Below are 27,510 nucleotides of genomic sequence, written 5' to 3' on the forward strand. Positions count from 1 at the left end.
CAAGTTTGTAGGGCCCTTTAAGGTGCTTCAGGTTGTCAACCAATCTGCTGTTAGGTTGGAGGTTCCTACCTCCTGGAGAATTAATCCGGTCTTTCATGTCTCTCTTTTAAAAAAAGCTGTTGTGTCGGATGGTGACGCCTCTGCCTCTGTTCCTCCGGTGGTGGAGGACGGGGAATATGAAATTTCTCGCATCCTTGACTCTAGACGGTATAGAGGTAGTTTGCAGTATCTTGTGGCCTGGAAAGGTTTCGGACCCAAGGATAACTCTTGGGTGAGGTCAGATGATGTTTCCGCGTCCAGACTTATCAGAGCGTTTCACAGGAGATTTCCTGATAAGCCTGGTCCTAGGGGATCCGGAGGATCCTCTTAGAAGGGGGGGTACTGTTAGAACCTTGCTGTTAGGTTTTTTTTCCTTTGCTGGTCACATGACCTTGTTGGCCTATTTAATCCTGCTCCGCCCTTCTGGCTTTGCTGGACTTCATTGTATATCTACTTTCTAGCTAGCCTGTGCTCTGTGTCTTGCTCTGTTAGTTTGCTTGGTTTACTGACCTCTATGTTCTTTATATTTTGTTTGTTCGTCTGTCTGCTACTATTTCTGTTAGGAGGTGTCCCATATTCCTCCCAGTCCTTAGTACTTGTAGGGATTCCTCCCCCACATCTATAGGTCTTCGTACAGACTAGCTTAGGACTTTAGCAGGTCTGATCGCAGGATCAGGTTCCCTGTTACATCGTAGGGATTCAGCTGAGTTCTATCGTAGGGACAGATCTCCTCTCTTTCCTTAGCTCTGGTAGCAGAACATAACAATACCCCTCCCGTTGCGGGTTATACCATCCACGCTGCACCACCGTACCACCGGCCTCAGCGGTCTGCCCTGCAGCGGCGGCTTCATAGCCGCAATCAACGGGTGGCGTAGTCGAACTCTATAACATCTTAATGCCGAGCACTGCCTCTTAGTTTGACACCCTGGGCACGGACCGGGTCACCGCCACACGAGGACTACTACCCCCATCGGATCCGGCTCCGGGTATCCCCCGCATGCGCAACGCAGCACGACATGGCCCAGGGGGTGAGTCAACTTTGGCGTAGTCGGCAGGATAACGTGCCCGCAACTACCGGGTACTGCGTGCCTGAAGGAAAGTTAACATGTACCTCAAAAAGAAGTCTCCCGCCAATTCCGGAGGATTCCCGCCATCGGACGCCGTCCGGAGTCGTTTCCCGCCGTTTGCCCGCCATTTGCAGCCTTTACCCGCCATCCGCGGAGTTTCCCGCCATCAGGAGACGATTCCCGCCATCTGAGACGGTTTCCCGCCCTGGCAGAGCGGACGCCATTATGGGCGTGCCAGAGGGTGGCAAGAGACCACCTCCCATCGTGGGCATGGCCCCAGAGTGGCGCCAAAGGAAGAGACCGCCCCCACCAGCCGAGACTACAATAATGGAGATGTCCATCAGAGTGGGGGGTCTGCCCCTGAAACTGACTGTCACTAAGATGCCCCGGGACCACTCCCAATGGGGGCGGATAGGGAATAAAGCTGAGAAGATGGGTGCGGCCTGGAGGAGTCTGGACAGATCGCACCCGGGGATGGAGGAAGGGTCGAGCAGCACCGACCCCGTGGTTCGGAGCCTGTTGCAGGCCGCCACCCCAGAAGGCCTGGTGGAGATCCTGGCACAACTCCCCAGAGATCGGGAGCGTGCACAGACCGCGCTGGAGGCCTTGGCCCGGAAGATGGCCCGAGTACAGCAGGAAGCACTGGCCGAATGGAGAAGGGAGATGGCCCAGCAGGCTGGAACCCGCCAGCAGAGGACGCCACCCGCAACGTGGGGCATATCTGCCCCTGAGGATGGTGCAGGAGGGACGAAGGCCGGAGACGACGCCGCGGAGGGAGCTGCAAGGATGGAAGCAGGTAATGGGAACGTCATCACCCCGTGCCCAGTAGCCGCAAGCCTGCCCCAGCTCCCCGTCGCAGAGCCCGAAGTCCTACTCACCACGCCCATTGCCGCACCGCCACTACTCCCAACTAGGCCTCAAGCGGCAGGAGCCGCGGTCACGCCCTCTTCCGCGCCACGCCCCTTGACCCTGAGCGCGGCAAAACAGGAAGTGCCACCGGCCTGGTCGCAGGGCCTGGTGCATATGGGCGCTGATGCCCCTCCAGCGCCCTCTTCCTCAACGGTGCCGTCCTTTGACCCAAATAGGATTCCCCCGGCCTGGTCGCAGGGCCGAGTACCCCCGGGCGCCGCGGGCTCCACAGCGCCCTCTACCTCCACTGTGCCGCCGGCCTGGTCGCAAGGCCTGGTGCATCCGGGCGCCGCTGCCCCCACAGCGCCCTTGACCTCCACAGTGCTGCCCCTGGGCGAAGATCTCTTCGCGCAGCATACTAGCCCGGACGGGCTGCCCTTCGTGTGGCCACCGGAGTACATCAACCGCCGACTCCGGAGGGAACGGCCCCTGTGTGAGCCTCTGATCCCGGCCCCGGCACCCGCCAAAATTGTCCCGCTCCCGTTGGAAGACGCCCAATTCGCATGAGATCCGACCGGTGAGGACCTCATGGGGTTCACCAAGGAGACCCGGGCGGCCGCAGCCCGGCGGGAGGAGTGCTGCCGTCAACAGCTGGAGGTCTTTGGGAGAGAATGGCGAGAGAGGCGAATCCGCGAGGAACAGCTGCAGGCCCAAAGCGCGGAGCAGAAACGCCGGGCCCGACGAAACCCCCGTACGGCCCACGGCCCCCGCACCACCGGGACCGTAATAAAGTTTCAACTGGAGAACGGCTGGGGCTTTATCCGGGATCACCAAACCCCCGGCGACGTCTTTGTCACCCGCAGGGATGTCGAGAGCCACCTGCCGGAGGGACACCGCGGACGTGACCTCTACCCGGGTGATGTGGTCGCCTTCACCCGGCATCAGTGTGCTAAAGGACCGTACGCCCTTCACGTACACCGGCTAACAGAGGAGGAGTTGCAGTATGAGGAAAGCCAAGAGGACCCGGACGGGTCTGAAGACTACCCTCAGGAGGGAGCACGGAGAGGACATAGCTACTGAAGGGAAGTAGCGTGAACAAAGAGTTGTATATAGTTACCCGTCGGGGTACAAGAACTGTCGTAAAATTGTTGATTGTGTGAACTGTTACCTGTGTGCCCCCTTCCTAAATTACCAGGCTGAGGACTGTGAGCAGCCATTCCCTATTCCCACTGGCCGAGGACTGAGAGCGGCCACCCTGTAAATAGTTGCGCTTCTTAAAGTGCCCCCTACTGGTTTTATAAGAACTGTTTTTCTACCGTGGAATTAGTGACTGTTGCACTTTACCTGGTCACAAGTTGCACCGTGGCCAAAGATCCGGAATATGTTTTGAAAATGTTTATTTGAAAATGTCTTATATTGAAAGTTTAAATGCTGCTAGTATAATAATGTAAAAGTTACCTGTGATGTTCTATAATGTGTCATAGGCTAAAAGAGTTCCGGTAGTTTTGACCAGTAACGTTAAAGAGAAAAGGACCTCCCATAAAGGGATGATTGAAAGTTAATATCTTATATGCAAGTGTACACTTTAAAAATTTTTTGTATGTCTAATTGTTTTGCTCTATTCCAGCCCGAGGACGTGCTGTGATTTACCAGGGGGGAATGTAGCACCCCGAGGACTCGGCTGCTACAGGGGTATTGCACCTCGAACCAGAGGTGTGGTATTCCACTCCCGGGTAAGGATGGAGCATGGAACATAGCTCAGTAGGCTGCATGCACCACACTCACCCCATTTCCGGGGGACAGACCAACGGTACTCCCACCAGATAGATGTGCAGGTACGACAGCTTCTGTCCCTGGCTGGAGTGGGGAGGGGGGAGGAACATCCCAGTGGTGTAGGAGCAGAGAGGGGAGGGACTCTGGGCATAGGTAGGAGCCCATTGGGTGCTGGTCACCTGGGCTCGGGTGTCAGAAGGGAGTATATAAGGTGGGCACCATCTTAAGTGAGTCAGTCTGTGCAGTCTGGGTCTGTCAGTTCAGAGAGGAGCTCAGCCAGAGAGGGCTGACAGGGAGCTGTGGCTCAGTCTGGGCCCAGCTCCAGAGCCAGGCCTGGAGAGGAGGCCTGAGGCGGAGAGAGAGAAAGAAGAAAAAGGAGAAACAGGAACACCAGGAAAGGCCCAGAGACGCAAGAAGAGAGGGAACCCTGAGATCCCACGAGTTAACGGGTGAAGGGTTGGCAGAGAAGGGTACCGGATCCCAAACTGGTGGAGGCCAATTATCCTCAGCCAGGAACCGGAGGTCGTGGTCAAGCCTTGGCGCGACCCCTCACCATATCCACCAGGAAGGCATACCATATAGGGTCAGGGAAACCGGGAAAGGTTTCACCACCAGAAGGCCCGAGGGAGCCGGACAAAGGTGGGTCCCTAGTGGGGACGGCCAGTAGGAAGGAAGAGAGGGGAGCCTTGGACCACGCTCCGGAACTGCCTGGGAGTTAGCCGAGTCCCTCACCTGGTGGGCGCAGCACGGCTCGGGTGGTCCTTACTGCGCACAAGTGACCTGATAAAGAACTGTGAGTAAAGCTGTGAAAACTGCAACCGCACGTCTCAGTGATTCCTTGTCACACCACCACTTCCACCATCATTCCTCCCTGCCTTTCCAGGTGCCCTGAGGCTATACCCCTCCCGTTGGGGGTTATACCATCCACGCTGCACCACCGTACCACCGGCCTCAGCGGTCTGCCCTGCAGCGGCGGCTTCATAGCCGCAATCAACGGGTGGCGTAGTCGAACTCTATAACATCTTAATGCCGAGCACTGCCTCTTAGTTTGACACCCTGGGCACGGACCGGGTCACCGCCACAAGAGGACTACTACCCCCATCGGATCCGGCTCCGGGTATCCCTCGCATGCGCAACGCAGCACGACATGGCCCAGGGGGTGAGTCATAAACACTGAGGTGCAGTACCACATGTAAACACTGAGTTGCAGTACAACATGTAAACACTCTGAGGTGCAGTACCACATGTAAACACTGAGGTGCAGTATCACATGTAAACTCTCTGAGGTGCAGTATCACATGTAAACTCTCTGAGGTGCAGTACCACATGTAAACACTCTGAGGTGCAGTACACCATGTAAACACTCTGAGGTGGAGTACCACATGTAAACACTGAAGTGCAGTACCACATGTAAACACTCTGAGGTGCAGTATCACATGTAAACACTGAGGTGCAGTATCACATGTAAACACTGAGGTGCAGTACCACATGTAAACTCTCTGAGGTGAAGTACCACATGTGAACACTCTGAGGTGCAGTACCACATGTAAACACTGAGGTGCAGTACCACATGTAAACACTGAGGTGCAGTACCACATGTAAACACTCTGAGGTGCAGTATTACATGTAAACACTCTGAGGTGCAGTATTACATGTAAACACTCTGAGGTGCAGTAGCACATGTAAACTCTCTGAGGTGCAGTACAACATGTAAACACTGAGGTGCAGTACCACATGTAAAATCTCTGAGGTGCAGCACCACATGTAAACACTCTGAGGTGCAGTACCACATGAGAACACTCTTAGGTGCAGTACCACATGTAAACACTCTGAGGTGCAGTACACCATGTAAACACTCTGAGGTGCAGTACACCATGTAAACACTGAGGTGCAGTACAACATGTAAACACTCTGAGGTGCAGTACAACATGTAAACACTCTGAGGTGCAGTACCACATGTAAACACTCTGAGGTGAAGTACCACATGTAAACACTCTGAGGTGCAGTATCACATGTAAACACAGAGGTGCAGTACCACATGTAAACACTCTGAGGTGCAGTACCACATGTAAACACTGAGGTGCAGTACCACATGTAAACACTCTGAGGTGCAGTATTACATGTAAACACTCTGAGGTGCAGTATTACATGTAAACACTCTGAGGTGCAGTAGCACATGTAAACTCTCTGAGGTGCAGTACAACATGCAAACACTGAGGTGCAGTACCACATGTAAAATCTCTGAGGTGCAGCACCACATGTAAACACTCTGAGGTGCAGTACCACATGAGAACACTCTTAGGTGCAGTACCACATGTAAACACTCTGAGGTGCAGTACACCATGTAAACACTCTGAGGTGCAGTACTACATGTAAACACTGAGGTGCAGTACAACATGTAAACACTCTGAGGTGCAGTACGACATGTAAACACTCTGAGGTGCAGTACACCATGTAAACACTCTGAGGTGCAGTACCACATGTAAACACTGAGGTGCAGTACCACATGTAAACACTCTGAGGTGCAGTATCACATGTAAACACTGAGGTGCAGTACCACATGTAAACACTCTGAGGTGCAGTACCACATGTAGACACTCTGAGGTGCAGTACCACATGTAAACACTCTGAGGTGCAGTACAACATGTAAACACTGAGGTGCAGTACCACATGCAAACACTCTGAGGTGCAGTATCACATGTAAACACTGAGGTGCAGTACCACATGTAAACACTCTGAGGTGCAGTACCACATGTAAACACTCTGAGGTGCAGTACAACATGTAAACACTGAGGTGCAGTACCACATGTAAACACTCTGAGGTGCAGTACAACATGTAAACACTCTGAGGTGCAGCACCACATGTAAACACTGAGGTGCAGTATCACATGTAAACTCTCTGAGGTGCAGTATCACATGTAAACACTCTGAGGTGCAGTACCACATGTAAACACTCTGAGGTGCAGTACACCATGTAAACACTCTGAGGTGCAGTACACCATGTAAACACTCTGAGGTGAAGTACCACATGTAAACACTCTGAGGTGCAGTATCACATGTAAACACTGAGGTGCAGTACCACATGTAAACTCTCTGAGGTGCAGTACCACATGTAAACACTCTGAGGTGAAGTACCACATGTGAACACTCTGAGGTGCAGTACCACATGTAAACACTGAGGTGCAGTACCACATGTAAACACTCTGAGGTGCAGTATTACATGTAAACACTCTGAGGTGCAGTATTACATGTAAACACTCTGAGGTGCAGTAGCACATGTAAACTCTCTGAGGTGCAGTACAACATGTAAACACTGAGGTGCAGTACCACATGTAAAATCTGAGGTGCAGCACCACATGTAAACACTCTGAGGTGCAGTACCACATGAGAACACTCTTAGGTGCAGTACCACATGTAAACACTCTGAGGTGCAGTACACCATGTAAACACTCTGAGGTGCAGTACTACATGTAAACACTGAGGTGCAGTACAACATGTGAACACTCTGAGGTGCAGTACCACATGTAAACACTCTGAGGTGAAGTACACCATGTAAACACTCTGAGGTGCAGTACCACATGTAAACACTGAGGTGCAGTACCACATGTAAACACTCTGAGGTGCAGTATCACATGTAAACACTGAGGTGCAGTACCACATGTAAACACTCTGAGGTGCAGTACCACATGTAAACACTCTGAGGTGCAGTACCACATGTAAACACTCTGAGGTGCAGTACAACATGTAAACACTGAGGTGCAGTACCACATTTAAACACACTGAGGTGCAGTACCACATGTAAACACTCTGAGGTGCAGTACAACATGTAAACACTGAGGTGCAGTACCACATGTAAACATTCTGAGGTGCAGTACCACATGAGAACACTCTTAGGTGCAGTACCACATGTAAACACTCTGAGGTGCAGTATCACATGTAAACACTGAGGTGCAGTACCACATGTAAACACACTGAGGTGCAGTACCACATGTAAACGATCTGAGGTGCAGTACAACATGTAAACACTGAGGTGCAGTACCACATGTAAACACTCTGAGGTGCAGTACTACATGTAAACACTGAGGTGCAGTACCACATGTAAATACTCTGAGGTGCAGTATCACATGTAAACACTGAGGTGCAGTATCACATGTAAACTCTCTGAGGTGCAGTACAACATGTAAACACTGTGAGGTGCAGTACGACATGTAAACACTCTGAGGTGCAGTACCACATGTAAGCACTCTGAGGTGCAGTACAACATGTAAACACTCTGAGGTGCAGTACACCATGTAAACACTCTGAGGTGCAGTACCACATGTAAACACTCTGAGGTGCAGTACCACATGTAAACACTCTGAGGTGCAGTACCACATGTAAACACTCTGAGGTGCAGTACAACATGTAAACACTCTGAGGTGCAGTACACCATGAAAACACTCTGAGGTGCAGTACCACATGTAAACTCTCTGAGGTGCAGTACAACATGCAAACACTCTGAGGTGCAGTGCCACATGTAAACACTCTGAGGTGCAGTGCCACATGTAAACACAGAGGTGCAGTACCACATGTAAACACTCTGAGGTGCAGTACCACATGTAAACTCTCTGAGGTGCAGTACCACATGTAAACACTCTGAGGTGCAGTACCACATTTAAACATCCTTAGGTGCAGTACCACATTTAAACACTGAGGTGCAGTACCACATGTAAACACTCTGAGGTGCAGTACAACATGTAAACATTCTGAGGTGCAGTACCACATTTAAACATCCTTAGGTGCAGTACCACATGTAAACACTGAGGTGCAGTACCACATGTAAACTCTCTGAGGTGCAGTACCACATGTAAACACTCTGAGGTTCAGTACCACATGTAAACACTGAGGTGCAGTACCACATGTAAACACTGAGGTGCAGTACCACATGTAAACACTCTGAGGTGCAGTACACCATGTAAACACTCTGAGGTGCAGTACTACATGTAAACACTGAGGTGGAGTAGAACATGTAAACACTCTGAGGTGCAGTACGACATGTAAACACTCTGAGGTGCAGTACACCATGTAAACACTCTGAGGTGCAGTACCACATGTAAACACTGAGGTGCAGTACCACATGTAAACACTCTGAGGTGCAGTATCACATGTAAACACTGAGGTGCAGTACCACATGTAGACACTCTGAGGTGCAGTACCACATGTAGACACTCTGAGGTGCAGTACCACATGTAAACACTCTGAAGTGCAGTACCACATGTAAACACTCTGAGGTGCAGTACAACATGTAAACACTCTGAGGTGCAGTATCACATGTAAACACTGAGGTGCAGTACCACATGTAAACACTCTGAGGTGCAGTACAACATGTAAACACTGAGGTGCAGTACCACATGTAAACACTCTGAGGTGCAGTATCACATGTAAACACTGAGGTGCAGTACCACATGTAAACACTCTGAGGTGCAGTACAACATGTAAACACTCTGAGGTGCAGTATCACATGTAAACACTGAGGTGCAGTACCACATGTAAACACACTGAGGTGCAGTACCACATGTAAACACTCTGAGGTGCAGTACAACATGTAAACACTGAGGTGCAGTACCACATGTAAACACTCTGAGGTGCAGTACAACATGTAAACACTGAGGTGCAGTACCACATGTAAACACTCTGAGGTGCAGTATCACATGTAAACACTGAGGTGCAGTACCACATGTAAACACACTGAGGTGCAGTACCACATGTAAACACTGACGTGCAGTACCACATGTGAACACTCTGAGGTGCAGTATCACATGTAAACACTGAGGTACAGTACCACTTGTAAACACTGAGGTGCAGTACAACATGTAAACACTCTGAGGTGCAGTACCACATGTAAACACTCTGAGGTGCAGTATCACATGTAAACGCTGAGGTGCAGTATCACATGTAAACTCTCTGAGGTGCAGTACAACATGTAAACACTGTGAGGTGCAGTACGACATGTAAACACTCTGAGGTGCAGTACCACATGTAAACACTCTGAGGTGCAGTACAATATGTAAACACTCTGAGGTGCAGTACAACATGTAAACACTCTGAGGTGCAGTACACCATGTAAACACTCTGAGGTGCAGTACCACATGTAAACACTCTGAGGTGCAGTACAACATGTAAACACTCTGAGGTGCAGTACCACATGTAAACACTCTGAGGTGCAGTACCACATGTAAACACTCTGAGGTGCAGTATCACATGTAAACACAGAGGTGCAGTACCACATGTAAACACTCTGAGGTGCAGTACCACATGTAAACTCTCTGAGGTGCAGTATCACATGAAAACACTCTGAGGTGCAGTATCACATGTAAATACTGAGGTGCAGTACAACATGTAAACACTCTGAGGTACAGTATCACATGTAAACTGTCTGAGGTGCAGTACAACATGTAAACACTCTGAGGTGCAGTACCACATGTAAACACTCTGAGGTGCAGTACCACATGTAAACACTCTGAGGTGCAGTACCACATGTAAACACTCTGAGGTGCAGTACAACATGTAAACACTGAGGTGCAGTACCACATGTAAACACTCTGAGGTGCAGTATCACATGTAAACACTGAGGTGCAGTACCACATGTAAACTCACTGAGGTGCAGTACCACATGTAAACACTCTGAGGTGCAGTACAACATGTAAACACTGAGGTGCAGTACCACATGTAAACACTCTGAGGTGCAGTACAACATGTAAACACTCTGAGGTGCAGTATCACATGTAAACACTGAGGTGCAGTACCACATGTAAACACACTGAGGTGCAGTACCACATGTAAACACTGAGGTGCAGAATCACATGTAAACACTGAGGTGCAGTACCACATGTAAACACTGAGGTGCAGTACCACATGTAAACACTGAGGTGCAGTACCACATGTAAACACTCTGAGGTGCAGTATCACATGTAAACACTGAGGTGCAGTATCACATGTAAACTCTCTGAGGTGCAGTACAACATGTAAACACTGTGAGGTGCAGTACGACATGTAAACACTGTGAGGTGCAGTACGACATGTAAACACTCTGAGGTGCAGTACCACATGTAAACACTCTGAGGTGCAGTACAATATGTAAACACTCTGAGGTGCAGTACAATATGTAAACACTCTGAGGTGCAGTACACCATGTAAACACTCTGAGGTGCAGTACACCATGTAAACACTCTGAGGTGCAGTACACCATGTAAACACTCTGAGGTGCAGTACAACATGTAAACACTCTGAGGTGCAGTACCACATGTAAACACTCTTAGGTGCAGTACCACATGTAAACACAGAGGTGCAGTACCACATGTAAACACTCTGAGGTGCAGTACCACATGTAAACACTCTGAGGTGCAGTACAATATGTAAACACTCTGAGGTGCAGTACAACATGTAAACACTCTGAGGTGCAGTACCACATGTAAACTGTCTGAGGTGCAGTACAACATGTAAACACTCTGAGGTGCAGTACCACATGCAAACACTCTGAGGTGCAGTACAATATGTAAACACTTTGAGGTGCAGTACAACATGTAAACACTCTGAGGTGCAGTACACCATGCAAACACTCTGAGGTGCAGTACAATATGTAAACACTTTGAGGTGCAGTACAACATGTAAACACTCTGAGGTGCAGTATCACATGAAAACACTCTGAGGTGCAGTACAACATGTAAACTCTCTGAGGTGCAGTACAACATGTAAACACTCTGAGGTGCAGTATCAAATGTAAACACTGAGGTGCAGTATCACATGTAAACTCTCTGAGGTGCAGTACAACATGCAAACACTCTGAGGTGCAGTGCCACATGTAAACACTCTGAGGTGCAGTATCACATGTAAACACAGAGGTGCAGTACCACATGTAAACACTCTGAGGTGCAGTACCACATGTAAACTCTCTGAGGTGCAGTATCACATGTAAACACTCTGAGGTGCAGTACCACATGTAAACACTGAGGTGCAGTACCACATATAAACACTCTGAGGTGCAGTATCACATGTAAACTCTCTGAGGTGCAGTACCACATGTAAACACTCTGAGGTGCAGTACCACATGTAAACACTCTGAGGGGCAGTATCACAAGTAAAGACTCTGAGGTGCAGTACCACATGTAAACTCTCTGAGGTGCAGTACAACATGTAAACACTCTGAGGTGCAGTATCACATGTAAACTCTCTGAGGTGCAGTACAACATGTAAACACTCTGAGGTGCCGTACCACATGTAAACACTCTGAGGTGCAGTACCACATGTAAACTCTCTGAGGTGCAGTACAACATGTAAACACTCTGAGGTGCAGTACCACATGTAAACTCTCTGAGGTGCAGTACAACATGTAAACTCTCTGAGGTGCAGTACAACATGTAAACACTCTGAGGTGCAGTATCACATGTAAACACTGAGGTGCAGTATCACATGTAAACTCTCTGAGGTGCAGTACAACATGCAAACACTCTGAGGTGCAGTGCCACATGTAAACACTCTGAGGTGCAGTATCACATGTAAACACAGAGGTGCAGTACCACATGTAAACACTCTGAGGTGCAGTACCACATGTAAACACTCTGAGGTGCAGTACCACATGTAAACACTGAGGTGCAGTACCACATATAAACACTCTGAGGTGCAGTATCACATGTAAACTCTCTGAGGTGCAGTACAACATGTAAACACTCTGAGGTGCAGTACCACATGTAAACACTCTGAGGGGCAGTATCACAAGTAAAGACTCTGAGGTGCAGTACCACATGTAAACTCTCTGAGGTGCAGTACAACATGTAAACACTCTGAGGTGCAGTATCACATGTAAACTCTCTGAGGTGCAGTACAACATGTAAACACTCTGAGGTGCAGTACCACATGTAAACACTCTGAGGGGCAGTATCACAAGTAAAGACTTTGAGGTGCAGTACCACATGTAAACTCTCTGAGGTGCAGTATCACATGTAAACTCTCTGAGGTGCAGTATCACATGTAAACACTCTGAGGTGCAGTACCACATGTAAAACTCTCTGAGGTGCAGTACAACATGTAAAGACTCTGAGGAGCAGTACCACATGTAAACTCTCTGAGGTGCAGTACCACATGTAAACACTCTGAGGTGCAGTACCACATGTAAACACTCTGAGGTGCAGTATCACATGTAAACACTCTGAGGAGCAGTATCACATGTAAACACTGAGGTGCAGTACAACATGTAAACACTCTGAGGTGCAGTACCACATGTAAACTCTCTGAGGTGCAGTACCACATGTAAACACTCTGAGGTGCAGTACCACATGTAAACACTCTGAGGTGCAGTACCACATGTAAACACTCTGAGGTGCAGTACCACATGTAAACACTCTGAGGTGCAGTACAACATGTAAACACTCTGAGGTGCAGTACTACATGTAAACTCTCTGAGGTGCACTACCACATGTAAACTCTCTGAGGTGCACTACCACATGTAAACTCTCTGAGGTGCACTACCACATGTAAACTCTCTGAGGTGCACTACCACATGTAAACTCTCTGAGGTGCAGTATCACATGTAAACACTCTGAGGTGCAGTATCACATGTAAACACTCTGAGGTGCAGTATCACATGTAAACTCTCTGAGGTGCAGTACAACATGTAAACACTCTGAGGTGCAGTACCACATGTAAACTCTCTGAGGTGCAGTACAACATGTAAACACTCTGAGGTGCAGTACAACATGTAAACTCTCTGAGGTGCAGTACAACATGTAAACACTGAGGTGCAGTATCACATGTAAACACTCTGAGGTGCAGTACAACATGTAAACTCTCTGAGGTGAAGTACAACATGTAAACACTCTGAGGTGCAGTACCACATGTAAACTCTCTGAGGTGCAGTACAACATGTAAACACTCTGAGGTGCAGTACCACATGTAAACACTGAGGTGCAGTATCTCATGTAAACTCTCTGAGGTGCAGTACAACATGTAAACACTCTGAGGTGCAGTACCACATGTAAACACTCTGAGGTGCAGTACCACATGTAAACACTCTGAGGAGCAGTACAACATGTAAACACTCTGAGGTGCAGTATCACATGTAAACACTGAGGTGCAGTATCACATGTAAACTCTCTGAGGTGCAGTACAACATGTAAACACTCTGAGGTGCAGTACCACATGTAAACACTCTGAGGTGCAGTACCACATGTAAACACTCTGAGGAGCAGTACAACATGTAAACACTCTGAGGTGCAGTACCACATGTAAACACTCTGAGGTGCAGTATCACATGTAAACTCTCTGAGGTGCAGTACAACATGTAAACACTCTGAGGTGCAGTATCACATGTAAACACTGAGGTGCAGTATCACATGTAAACACTCTGAGGTGCAGTACAACATGTAAACACTCTGAGGTGCAGTATCACATGTAAACACTGAGGTTCAGTATCACATGTAGACTCTCTGAACTGCAGTCCAACATGTAAACACTCTGAGGTGCAGTACCACATGTAAACTCTCTGAGGTGCAATACAACATGTAAACTCTCTGAGGTGCAGTATCACATGTAAACACTGAGGTGCAGTATCACATGTAAACACTCTGAGGTGCAGTATCACATGTAAACACTCTGAGGTGCAGTACTACATGTAAACTCTCTGAGGTGCAGTACAACATGTAAACACTCTGAGGTGCAGTACCACATGTAAACTCTCTGAGGTGCAGTACCACATGTAAACTCCCTGAGGTGCAGTACAACATGTAAACACTCTGAGGTGCAGTACCACATGTAAACACTCTGAGCTGCAGTACCACATGTAAACACTCTGAGGTGCAGTATCACATGTAAACACTCTGAGGTGCAGTACCACATGTAAACTCTCTGAGGTGCAGTACAACATGTAAACACTCTGAGGTGGAGTACCACATGTAAACTCTCTGAGGTGCAGTACAACATGTAAACTCTCTGAGGTGCAGTACCACATGTAAACACTCTGAGGTGCAGTACAACATGTAAACACTCTGAGGTGCAGTATCAAATGTAAACACTGAGGTGCAGTATCACATGTAAACTCTCTGAGGTGCAGTACAACATGCAAACACTCTGAGGTGCAGTGCCACATGTAAACACTCTGAGGTGCAGTATCACATGTAAACACAGAGGTGCAGTACCACATGTAAACACTCTGAGGTGCAGTACCACATGTAAACTCTCTGAGGTGCAGTATCACATGTAAACACTCTGAGGTGCAGTACCACATGTAAACACTGAGGTGCAGTACCACATATAAACACTCTGAGGTGCAGTATCACATGTAAACTCTCTGAGGTGCAGTACCACATGTAAACACTCTGAGGTGCAGTACCACATGTAAACACTCTGAGGGGCAGTATCACAAGTAAAGACTCTGAGGTGCAGTACCACATGTAAACTCTCTGAGGTGCAGTACAACATGTAAACACTCTGAGGTGCAGTATCACATGTAAACTCTCTGAGGTGCAGTACAACATGTAAACACTCTGAGGTGCCGTACCACATGTAAACACTCTGAGGTGCAGTACCACATGTAAACTCTCTGAGGTGCAGTACAACATGTAAACACTCTGAGGTGCAGTACCACATGTAAACTCTCTGAGGTGCAGTACAACATGTAAACTCTCTGAGGTGCAGTACAACATGTAAACACTCTGAGGTGCAGTATCACATGTAAACACTGAGGTGCAGTATCACATGTAAACTCTCTGAGGTGCAGTACAACATGCAAACACTCTGAGGTGCAGTGCCACATGTAAACACTCTGAGGTGCAGTATCACATGTAAACACAGAGGTGCAGTACCACATGTAAACACTCTGAGGTGCAGTACCACATGTAAACACTCTGAGGTGCAGTACCACATGTAAACACTGAGGTGCAGTACCACATATAAACACTCTGAGGTGCAGTATCACATGTAAACTCTCTGAGGTGCAGTACAACATGTAAACACTCTGAGGTGCAGTACCACATGTAAACACTCTGAGGGGCAGTATCACAAGTAAAGACTCTGAGGTGCAGTACCACATGTAAACTCTCTGAGGTGCAGTACAACATGTAAACACTCTGAGGTGCAGTATCACATGTAAACTCTCTGAGGTGCAGTACAACATGTAAACACTCTGAGGTGCAGTACCACATGTAAACACTCTGAGGGGCAGTATCACAAGTAAAGACTTTGAGGTGCAGTACCACATGTAAACTCTCTGAGGTGCAGTATCACATGTAAACTCTCTGAGGTGCAGTATCACATGTAAACACTCTGAGGTGCAGTACCACATGTAAAACTCTCTGAGGTGCAGTACAACATGTAAAGACTCTGAGGAGCAGTACCACATGTAAACTCTCTGAGGTGCAGTACCACATGTAAACACTCTGAGGTGCAGTACCACATGTAAACACTCTGAGGTGCAGTATCACATGTAAACACTCTGAGGAGCAGTATCACATGTAAACACTGAGGTGCAGTACAACATGTAAACACTCTGAGGTGCAGTACCACATGTAAACTCTCTGAGGTGCAGTACCACATGTAAACACTCTGAGGTGCAGTACCACATGTAAACACTCTGAGGTGCAGTACCACATGTAAACACTCTGAGGTGCAGTACCACATGTAAACACTCTGAGGTGCAGTACAACATGTAAACACTCTGAGGTGCAGTACTACATGTAAACTCTCTGAGGTGCACTACCACATGTAAACTCTCTGAGGTGCACTACCACATGTAAACTCTCTGAGGTGCACTACCACATGTAAACTCTCTGAGGTGCACTACCACATGTAAACTCTCTGAGGTGCAGTATCACATGTAAACACTCTGAGGTGCAGTATCACATGTAAACACTCTGAGGTGCAGTATCACATGTAAACTCTCTGAGGTGCAGTACAACATGTAAACACTCTGAGGTGCAGTACCACATGTAAACTCTCTGAGGTGCAGTACAACATGTAAACACTCTGAGGTGCAGTACAACATGTAAACTCTCTGAGGTGCAGTACAACATGTAAACACTGAGGTGCAGTATCACATGTAAACACTCTGAGGTGCAGTACAACATGTAAACTCTCTGAGGTGAAGTACAACATGTAAACACTCTGAGGTGCAGTACCACATGTAAACTCTCTGAGGTGCAGTACAACATGTAAACACTCTGAGGTGCAGTACCACATGTAAACACTGAGGTGCAGTATCTCATGTAAACTCTCTGAGGTGCAGTACAACATGTAAACACTCTGAGGTGCAGTACCACATGTAAACACTCTGAGGTGCAGTACCACATGTAAACACTCTGAGGAGCAGTACAACATGTAAACACTCTGAGGTGCAGTATCACATGTAAACACTGAGGTGCAGTATCACATGTAAACTCTCTGAGGTGCAGTACAACATGTAAACACTCTGAGGTGCAGTACCACATGTAAACACTCTGAGGTGCAGTACCACATGTAAACACTCTGAGGAGCAGTACAACATGTAAACACTCTGAGGTGCAGTACCACATGTAAACACTCTGAGGTGCAGTATCACATGTAAACTCTCTGAGGTGCAGTACAACATGTAAACACTCTGAGGTGCAGTATCACATGTAAACACTGAGGTGCAGTATCACATGTAAACACTCTGAGGTGCAGTACAACATGTAAACACTCTGAGGTGCAGTATCACATGTAAACACTGAGGTTCAGTATCACATGTAGACTCTCTGAACTGCAGTCCAACATGTAAACACTCTGAGGTGCAGTACCACATGTAAACTCTCTGAGGTGCAATACAACATGTAAACTCTCTGAGGTGCAGTATCACATGTAAACACTGAGGTGCAGTATCACATGTAAACACTCTGAGGTGCAGTATCACATGTAAACACTCTGAGGTGCAGTACTACATGTAAACTCTCTGAGGTGCAGTACAACATGTAAACACTCTGAGGTGCAGTACCACATGTAAACTCTCTGAGGTGCAGTACCACATGTAAACTCCCTGAGGTGCAGTACAACATGTAAACACTCTGAGGTGCAGTACCACATGTAAACACTCTGAGCTGCAGTACCACATGTAAACACTCTGAGGTGCAGTATCACATGTAAACACTCTGAGGTGCAGTACCACATGTAAACTCTCTGAGGTGCAGTACAACATGTAAACACTCTGAGGTGGAGTACCACATGTAAACTCTCTGAGGTGCAGTACAACATGTAAACTCTCTGAGGTGCAGTACCACATGTAAACACTCTGAGGTGCAGTACAACATGTAAACACTCTGAGGTGCAGTATCACATGTAAACACTGAGGTGCAGTATCACATGTAGACTCTCTGAAGTGCAGTACAACATGTAAACACTCTGAGGTGCAGTACCACATGTAAACACTCTGAGGTGCAGTACCACATGTGAACACTCTGAGGTGCAGTACCACATGTAAACACTCTGAGGTGCAGTACCACATGTAAACAAACACTCTGAGGTGCAGTACCACACATAAACATCATTAGTTGCAGTACCATATTTAAACACTCCAAGGTGCAGAACTATGTGTAAACACTGAGGTGCAGTACCACACGTAAACACTCTGAGATGCAGTACGATGTATAAACATTCTGAGGTACAGTGCCATGTGTAAACACTCTTAGGTGCAGTACCACATGTAAACACTCTGAGGTGCAGTACACCATGTAAACACTCTGAGGTGCAGTATCACATGTAAACACTCTGAGGTGCAGTACACCATCTAAAAACTCTGAGGTGCAGTACCACATGTAAACACTCTGAGGTGCAGTATCACATGTAAACACTCTGAGGTGCAGTACACCATGTAAACACTCTGAGGTGCAGTACCACATGTAAACACTCTGAGGTGCAGTACCACATGTAAACACTCTGAGGTGCAGTATCACATGTAAACACTGTGAGGTGAAGTACACCATGTAAACACTGTGAGGTGCAGTACACCATGTAAACACTGTGAGGTGCAGTACACCATGTAAACACTGTGAGGTGCAGTACACCATGTAAACACTCTGAGGTGCAGTACACCATGTAAACACTCTGAGGTGCAGTACTACATGTAAACACTCTGAGGTGCAGTATCACATGTAAACACTCTGAGGTGCAGTATCACATGTAAACTCTCTGAGGTGCAGTACACAATGTAAACACTCTGAGGTGCAGTATCACATGTAAACACTCTGAGGTGCAGTACACCATGTAAACACTCTGAGGTGCAGTACACCATGTAAACACTCTGAGGTGCAGTACTACATGTAAACTCTCTGAGGTGCAGTACACCATGTAAACACTCTGAGGTGCAGTACACCATGTAAACACTCTGAGGTGCAGTACTACATGTAAACACTCTGAGGTGCAGTACACCATGTAAACACTCTGAGTTGCAGTACCACATGTAAACACTCTGAGGTGCAGTATCACATGTAAACACTCTGAGGTGCAGTACACCATGTAAACACTCTGAGGTGCAGTACTACATGTAAACACTCTGAGGTGCAGTACCACATGTAAACACTCTGAGGTGCAGTATCACATGTAAACACTCTGAGGTGCAGTTCAGCATGTAAACACTCTGAGGTGCAGTACCACATGCAAACACTCTGAGGTGCAGTATCACATGTAAACACTCTGAGGTGCAGTACACCATGTAAACACTCTGAGGTGCAGTATCACATGTAAACACTCTGAGGTGCAGTATCACATGTAAACACTCTGAGGTGCAGTACCACATGTAAACACTCTGAGGTGCAGTACCAGATGTAAACACTGAGGTGCAGTACCACATGCAAACATCATTAGTCGCAGTACCACATTTAAACATCCTTAGGTGCAGTACCACAAGTAAACACTCTGAGGTGCAGTATCACATGTAAACTCTCTGAGGTGCAGTACACCATGTAAACACTCTGAGGTGCAGTACTACATGTAAACACTCTGAGGTGCAGTACCACATGTAAACTCTCTGAGGTGCAGTACCACATGTAAACTCTCTGAGGTGCAGTACCACATGTAAACACTCTGAGGTGCAGTACCACATGTAAACACTGAGGTGCAGTACCACATGTAAACACTCTGAGGTGCAGTACCACATGTAAACACTGAGGTGCAGTACCACATGTAAACTCTCTGAGGTGCAGTACACCATGTAAACACTCTGAGGTGCAGTACCACATGTAAACACTGAGGTGCAGTACCACATGCAAACATCATTAGTCGCAGTACCACATTTAAACATCCTTAGGTGCAGTACCACAAGTAAACACTCTGAGGTGCAGTACCACATTTAAACATCCTTAGGTGCAGTACCACATGTAAACACTCTGAGGTGCAGTACCACATGTAAACACACTGAGGTGCAGTACCACATGTAAACACACTGAGGTGCAGTAACACATGTAAATATCCTTTGGTGCAGTACCACATGTGAGCAGGTTGAGGTGTAATACACCAATAAACACGCTGAGATGCAGTACCACAAGTGAACACACTGAGGTACCTTACCACTTGAATACATGTTCAGGTGCAGTACCACGTACAAACACCCTGAGGTGCAGTACCATGTGTAGTGCCTCAAGTAAACACTCTGATGTGCAGTACTGTGTGTGAGTATGCTGAGGTGCAGTACCACATGTAAACACTCTGAGGTACAGTACCACATGTAAACACTGAGGTGCAGTACCACATGTAAACACTCTGAGGTACAGTACCACATGTAAACACTGAGGTGCAGTACCACATGTAAACACTCTGAGGTGCAGTACCACATGTAAACACTGAGGTGCAGTACCACATGTAAACTCTCTGAGGTGCAGTACACCATGTAAACACTCTGAGGTGCAGTACCACATGTAAACACTGAGGTGCAGTACCACATGCAAACATCATTAGTCGCAGTACCACATTTAAACATCCTTAGGTGCAGTACCACAAGTAAACACTCTGAGGTGCAGTACCACATTTAAACATCCTTAGGTGCAGTACCACATGTAAACACTCTGAGGTGCAGTACCACATGTAAACACTCTGAGGTGCAGTACCACATGTAAACACACTGAGGTGCAGTACCACATGTAAACACACTGAGGTGCAGTAACACATGTAAATATCCTTTGGTGCAGTACCACATGTGAGCAGGTTGAGGTGTAATACACCAATAAACACGCTGAGATGCAGTACCACAAGTGAACACACTGAGGTACCTTACCACTTGAATACATGTTCAGGTGCAGTACCACGTACAAACACTCTGATGTGCAGTACCATGTGTAGTGCCTCAAGTAAACACTCTGATGTGCAGTACTGTGTGTGAGTATGCTGAGGTGCAGTACTGTGTGTGAGCATGCTGAGGTGCAGTACTACATGTAAGCACACTGAGGGACAGTACCACATGTGAGCACGCTGACTTGTAGTAGCAGTACCACACGTAAACACTGAGGTGCAGTATCAGACATAACAATCACTGTGCCAGTCTCTTCACATTACAGGAGACAGCAGATGTATGTCCCATGTTTGCACCTACATGAGTGATCACATTCTGTGGACGGCACTCTGGGGTGCAGCGCCACATGTGAGCTCGCTGAGGTGGAATGTACAGATAGTAGGTAATAAATGTGGCGTTGGTCGTATTGAAAGTCACAGCATTATAAGGAAGCACAGATAACCAATGTGGGAGATAATAGCTTAGTTACATCCGCTTTAGGAGATGGCAGCACAGCGGGTACTAAGAAAGCAATGGACACAAATCTTGAACATCATAATTTAAATATAAACGTTGTCTATTGCAATTAACTTCTCTGCTGGCAACAATGTAAAATATTTATTAGATGCTCTTTTAATTATCTTTTAAAAGCACGTAGCTCTGTATGCCAGGGGACAGAAAATAGTCCCACACACCAATTAATGTGCACTCGCTGAAAGACTCTAAGAAAATGGCTACATGTGATTGCAATGAAATAATTCAAACTGACAACTGTGTATGGTACATCCCCAAAATCTCAATTCACTGCCAGACATTGGCCACAATTTTCCATTCCGTGGGTATGCTCCGGCTTAGGTTCAGGCTCTGCGCTGGTGGCCCTCTAGCCATCCGTAGATGCAGGCACAGTTGTGTGGCAGGAAAGGCCATCAGGAATGTCTAGAGCGCACATCTACCACCACATCACAAAATCAAGTCACTGGCACTTGCTTCTTATCATCTAGGAGGGACCGATGCTACAGTCACCTCTGCTGGACTGGACACTGAACAAGCAAAATTGTCACCTGTCATTTTACAAGGATAAAATAATGAAGTTACTTTAATGCACTTCATAGAATCATTCTAATTTGTTCTGTTTAATAAAATACATAAAGTGACACTACAGGCAAAAAATAGAAATCCACAATAATATAATGAGTAAACGCTTATGTATTATACAAGTCAATATAATGTATAGCATGCTGCCATCTAGTGTACAGAGACAACATCTATCCGTACTGTCCTATAAAACAGTGTTCCTCAACCCCAGTCCTCCTAGTAACAGATTATGTGTTCAGGATTTCCTTAGTATTGTACAAGTGATGGAATTATCGACTGAGGAATACTAAGGAATTCCTAAAAGCATAATGTTTGTGAGCCTTGAGGACTGGAGTTGAGGAACACTGTATAAAAGATATAACGATTATAAGAAAGACGTGTCAGATGTCCTTGTAAATTTAAAGCACCACTCCAAAGTTTTTTGTTATTTCAGAGCTGGAGTGGTGACACTAATGTAAGTTCTCTGCCCTTAGTATTATACTGATCAGCCGCCGTCTTCTGCTCTTCCTGGCGCCGCTCTGGTCCCGATCTGCCTTCCATCTTGTGACTGTAATTTCTGACTGACCGAAAGTCAGAGGTAACGGCAGGGCCGGCGTCAGCACCCAGCGCACCCGGGCAAGTGCCAGGGCCCTGAGCAGGTGGGGGGCCCACTCGCCGTCGGACACCCCGCCGCACTATGGGACCTGTGAGAGGAGTAGAACGGTGTCAACGCCCGCTCCCCCCGCTTGCTCTGGGCCCCGGCAGCCGGCACAATACTTACCTCTCCCCGTGCCTCTTCAGCAGCTACGGTCTCTTCCACGTCCTCTGACTGTGACGTCTCAGGTCAGAGGGTGCGGTGACGTCTTTCCACCGCGCTCTCTCCTGAGCCGTCACAGCGCAGAGCGGGAAGACGCCAGTGATGCTGGAGTCTGGAGCAGCGGCAGCAGGTGAGAAGTGAGGTGAGTATTTGATTTTTTTTTTTTTACTGTATGGCGGCATGGGGCATTATAAGGGAGGGGGGGGGGTGACATCCTACATGGGGCATTATAAGGGAGGGGGGAACAAGTGACATCCTGCATGGGGCATTATATGGGGGAGTGACATCCTGCATGAGGCATTATATGGGTGGGGGTGTGTGACATCCTGCATGGGGCATTAAAAGGCAGGGAAGTGACATCCTGCATGGGGAGTGACATACTGCATGGGGCATTATAAGGGAGGGGAGGGTGACATTCTGCATGGGGCATTATAAGGGAGGGTGACATCCTGCATGGGGCATTATAAGGGAGGGGGTGTGTGACATCCTGCATGGGGCATTAAAAGGGGAGGAGTGACATTTTGCATGGGGCATTATAAGGGAGGGGGTGTGTGACATCCTGCATGGGGCATTAAAAGGGGGGGAGTGACATATTGCATGGGGCATTATAAGGGAGGGGGGGTGACATTCTGCATGGGGCATTAAAAGGGGGAGAAGTGACATACTGCATAGGGCATTATAAGGGAGGGAGGTGACATCCTGCATGGGGCATTATAAGGGGGGTGGTGACATAATGCATGGGGCATTATTAGGGGGGTGACATCCTGCATGGGGCATTATAACGGGGGGTGACATCCTGCATGGGGCATTATATGGGGGGAACAGCCTGCATGGGGCATTATAAGGTGGGAACTGCCTGCATAATGGGGCATTATGTGGGGGGAGCAGCCTGCATGGGGCACTATAAGGGAGGAACAGCCTGCATAATGGGGCATTATGTGGGGGGGAACAGCCTGCATGAGGCATCATGTGGGGGGAACAGGCTGCATGGAGCATTATGTGGGGGCACAGCCTGCATGGAGCGTTATATGGGCGACAGTATTCTCTATGGAGCGTTATATGGGGGCCAGTATCCTGTATGGAGAGTTATATGGGGGCCAGTATCCTGTATGGAGCATTTTATGGGGGCCAGTATTCTGTATGGAGCGATTCTGGTTTCTGAGCTATTGTGGAAGTTACAATAGGTATCGTTCATGTAATGTAAGAAGTGAAATCTTTGGCATTGTACTATATATATTTCTCTGCAGTATCTGTGCATGATGAATCGTGGTATGTGTTAAAGGGGCCCACTGAGACTCTTTCGCCCAGGGCCCACAAAAACCTGGAGCTGGCCCCGGGTAACGGTCACAAGCTCTGAGTGTGAGTCTATGAAGCCTCATTCTGGCCTCGTTCTGGCTCTCATAGACTTACATTGAGTAGTAACCTCCAGCTCCCCCAGCAAACACAGGAGCGATCCAACAGGTCACAAACTGCAGAAGATCAATTGAAGTGGTGCTGAGAACAGAAGAAGACAGCAGCTGGTAAGAATACTAGGGGCAGGGAACTTACAGTAGTGCCACCAGTCCAAAAATTAAATAAAATAAAAAAATTCAGGAGTGAGCTTTAGAGGGAATCTGTCAGCAGGTTTGTGCTATGTAATCTGAGGACAGCATGAGGTAGGGGTTAAAATACAGAATTCAACAATGTGTAAATTTTTTATTTACACTGAAGGTTTTATCAGCTGGTGATTATCATTGCTGTGACTAGCTGGCGCTTACTTGCAAGGCCAACTCCACCCTCTCCTGTGATAAGCAGCTCACTGTCTATAGACAATGTACACAGAGAGTCTGGTGTGGGTGGGGTAGCTTTCTCAGCTCTGCTTTATTGCTAAACCTAAGAACTTTGTGTGAGAACGGCTGCACCCAGTAATCTAAGTGACACATCTCGGGATTCAGGGTGTCTTTGCCTACATCATGCTGCACTCGGATGAGGTAGCAAAAACCTGCTGACAGATTCCCTTTAATAGGAGATTTAGAGCCATATTTATTAGCACTTGATCTCAGCCATTTCCCTGCATATCTTACAAGGAAAGTAGTGCTTTCCTGAAAGAGTGCAATATACTATCTCCTCTTTCATAAAGTCACATACCTCTCTTTTCCAAACAGGATTGACTGTGTTGCATATAATTTTCGATCTCTTTTCTTGGCCATGGTGAGGGAGTGCAGGAAAAATGCTGTGTTTTCCAGGCTGGATAGAGATTTTCAGATATGGGTCTGGATTGAAGAACATCCCTTTCTTTAAACCCAGAGCTTGGAAATCTTAAAATGCAACAAATAGAAAAAAATTGTGAAAATATAACAGAACATTTACAAAATGTATAGTATAATTGCTATCATACATAGTTATATTACTGTAAGTCAAAATTATGCATTTAGTGACTGTATCCAGTAATTACATAATTCCCTTTAACTTGTTGATAGATTGTACTGATACAACAAACCATTACGTAACATTCATCACATCACATACCATAGTAAATATCAAGTTAAAGGGTTATTCTTCATAAATGGATATTGTCAGATAGTGCTTATAAAAACAAGCTCTTTTGCAGTTTATTGCTTATTAAAATTTGCAGCCTTTCTTGAGTTATTAACACTTTTATTTAGTTTACAGCCCATTGCCTTAAAGACTGACCCCTGGTGCTGTCTAGCTAAATTGGCCTGAATTAGGAGTTAATAGCGCTCCATTGATACTGGTCAGTTTTAAAACAGTGTGTACAAACTTAATAGAGAAGAGCTTGTAAGCACTGTCCATGTTCTGCTGTCTAGCAGTGATGGTCGGCCTCCAAGGCAATGAGCTGTAAACAAAAAAATACTATGAATATCTCAAGGATGGCTGAAAATCTCTAAAAGCAGTAAATTGCAAAACTGCTTATATTTACAAACATTATCCAATAATACCCATTTATGAACTTGGGAATAACCCTGTTAAGTTTGCTAACCCATAGTATATGATGCATTAAATGCCCAATGAATGTTTTCTACATTCATATTACATCCTACTTTACCTGCACAATGATGCCACCTGTAACTCTATGTTTCTATTATTTGTGCGATATGCCAGCAATGGAACAAACTACACAGGGGGCTAAAGGCTACCCATGTCCCTACTGATTAAGTGCAGATGCATCTATGATAAACCAAAATTCAAGTTATGGTTTTATAAATCTACCTAACTTCTCTAGCAAGGTGGAAACTGCTGAGAAAATGTGTGGGAAGGAAGCTGCCAGTTGCAGAAATAGTGTGTATTGCCAGAGCCTGTAATTTATTTGTGAAGTTGCATATCCCTGGGATGGATAAATCACACCCTGCAGCACAAACTGAGACTCTGACACAGTGAGTTCTCTACTTGCCGCTGTGTAAGAGGAGGTGATGGTACCCCTGAAGAGCCCCTGCGTGATGTGGCATTAGTAAGGAAAGACTGCCATCTGCTGGCTGGATGAAACCATGCGGAACCAACTGGCACCAGAAGAGTTGCATGGGGAGCAAGTTCATGTGTGGGACCCGGTCAGGTGCCTTGGATGATGGAGTTTCCGGATATAAATGTCCTGTGCGCCAAACCACATAGGGATTTGGCGCCAAGGAAAGGAGTGGTGTGGAAGTGGGCCAGAGACGACGCTGAAGCCAGTGCGACAGGCCTCAGCGGAGAGTGTGTGCCAGCAGGTTCCTGGCCGCCATCAGACAAGGCCCAGACGACGTCCGGTGAAATCCAAAAACCAGACTAAGCTGGTCAAGACCCAAAGACCTGACCTGCGCCGGTCCAGATCAGAATCTTCACCCTACGCCGGTCAAGATCCAGAGCCCAGACGACACCCGTTCAGAGCCGTGACCCAGCCCTCTTTTCCCCAAGCCTAGGAGACATCTGCTGTTGGTCAAGCACTGAACATCCATAAGGAGATGTCGACCAGAGGAGGATGCCTGCAGTTACAGAAGGACGACACGAGTGAGCAGGGCCGTCACTTCCAGCCACAACGTACGGGGGTCGGTCTGGGTTAGGAAAACAGGTGGGGTGGGGGCTGGTTGCTACAGAGGAAGCTCAACGTTCCTTGACAGACTTTGTCAGGAGGACTTGCGGCCTAGCGAAAAAACCCGGTGACTCCCGCTAGGGCCATTATTGCAGGAAGAGCTAACATAGTAGATCCCAGGAATGGGTGTACCACCCTTGTAGGAAGGACACAAGTATAATTCTTGAGATACTTTTCCGTTATTCTAATTAAAATTCATTGTATATTGATTGTCGTATGGTTTACTGCTGTTTACACTGTGTGGTAGATTTGATCGGCCAGGGTCCGACCACTCAGGGTTAACAAGAACACACGATCCAGGTTAGCACAAAGCACAAGATCCTCTCTCTTTGGAGCTAGCTTCTCCATACTCTGAACAACACCTGAGTGAAAATGCTGGCTATTTAAAGCCCAGACCACACCCTGGGGTGGAGATATGGTGAATGACCTCCCACATGCACTATGGTCATTCACAAAAACCCAGTGATTTTAAAATGGCGGTTTAACATGCTGGAGAAAACTTCAAGGTTTCAATTCACTGAAGCTATTAGCCACAGTGAAACATATTTCTCTTCCAGTACTCTGCCAGTGACTTTGTCAGCACTGTTTC

At 47.1% G+C, this 27,510-nt stretch overlaps 1 protein-coding gene across 3 annotated transcripts in view; it reads right to left on the minus strand.

The window, feature by feature from the left end:
* The window catches only part of HECW1 (HECT, C2 and WW domain containing E3 ubiquitin protein ligase 1), a 499,703-nt gene that overhangs the window by 145,654 nt on the left and 326,539 nt on the right, over positions 1-27,510 (minus strand). For all 3 annotated transcript variants that reach the window (XM_073678211.1, XM_073678212.1, XM_073678213.1), the window contains one exon: positions 24,986-25,155. In XM_073678211.1, the coding sequence (XP_073534312.1) occupies positions 24,986-25,155 (170 nt within the window). The remainder of the gene's footprint in view (positions 1-24,985; positions 25,156-27,510) is intronic.

This window comes from Phyllobates terribilis, unplaced genomic scaffold (genome assembly GCF_046119375.1).
Source record: "Phyllobates terribilis strain yellow unplaced genomic scaffold, ASM4611937v1 Scaffold_4__5_contigs__length_816908805, whole genome shotgun sequence".
Taxonomy (NCBI): Eukaryota; Metazoa; Chordata; class Amphibia; order Anura; family Dendrobatidae; genus Phyllobates; species Phyllobates terribilis.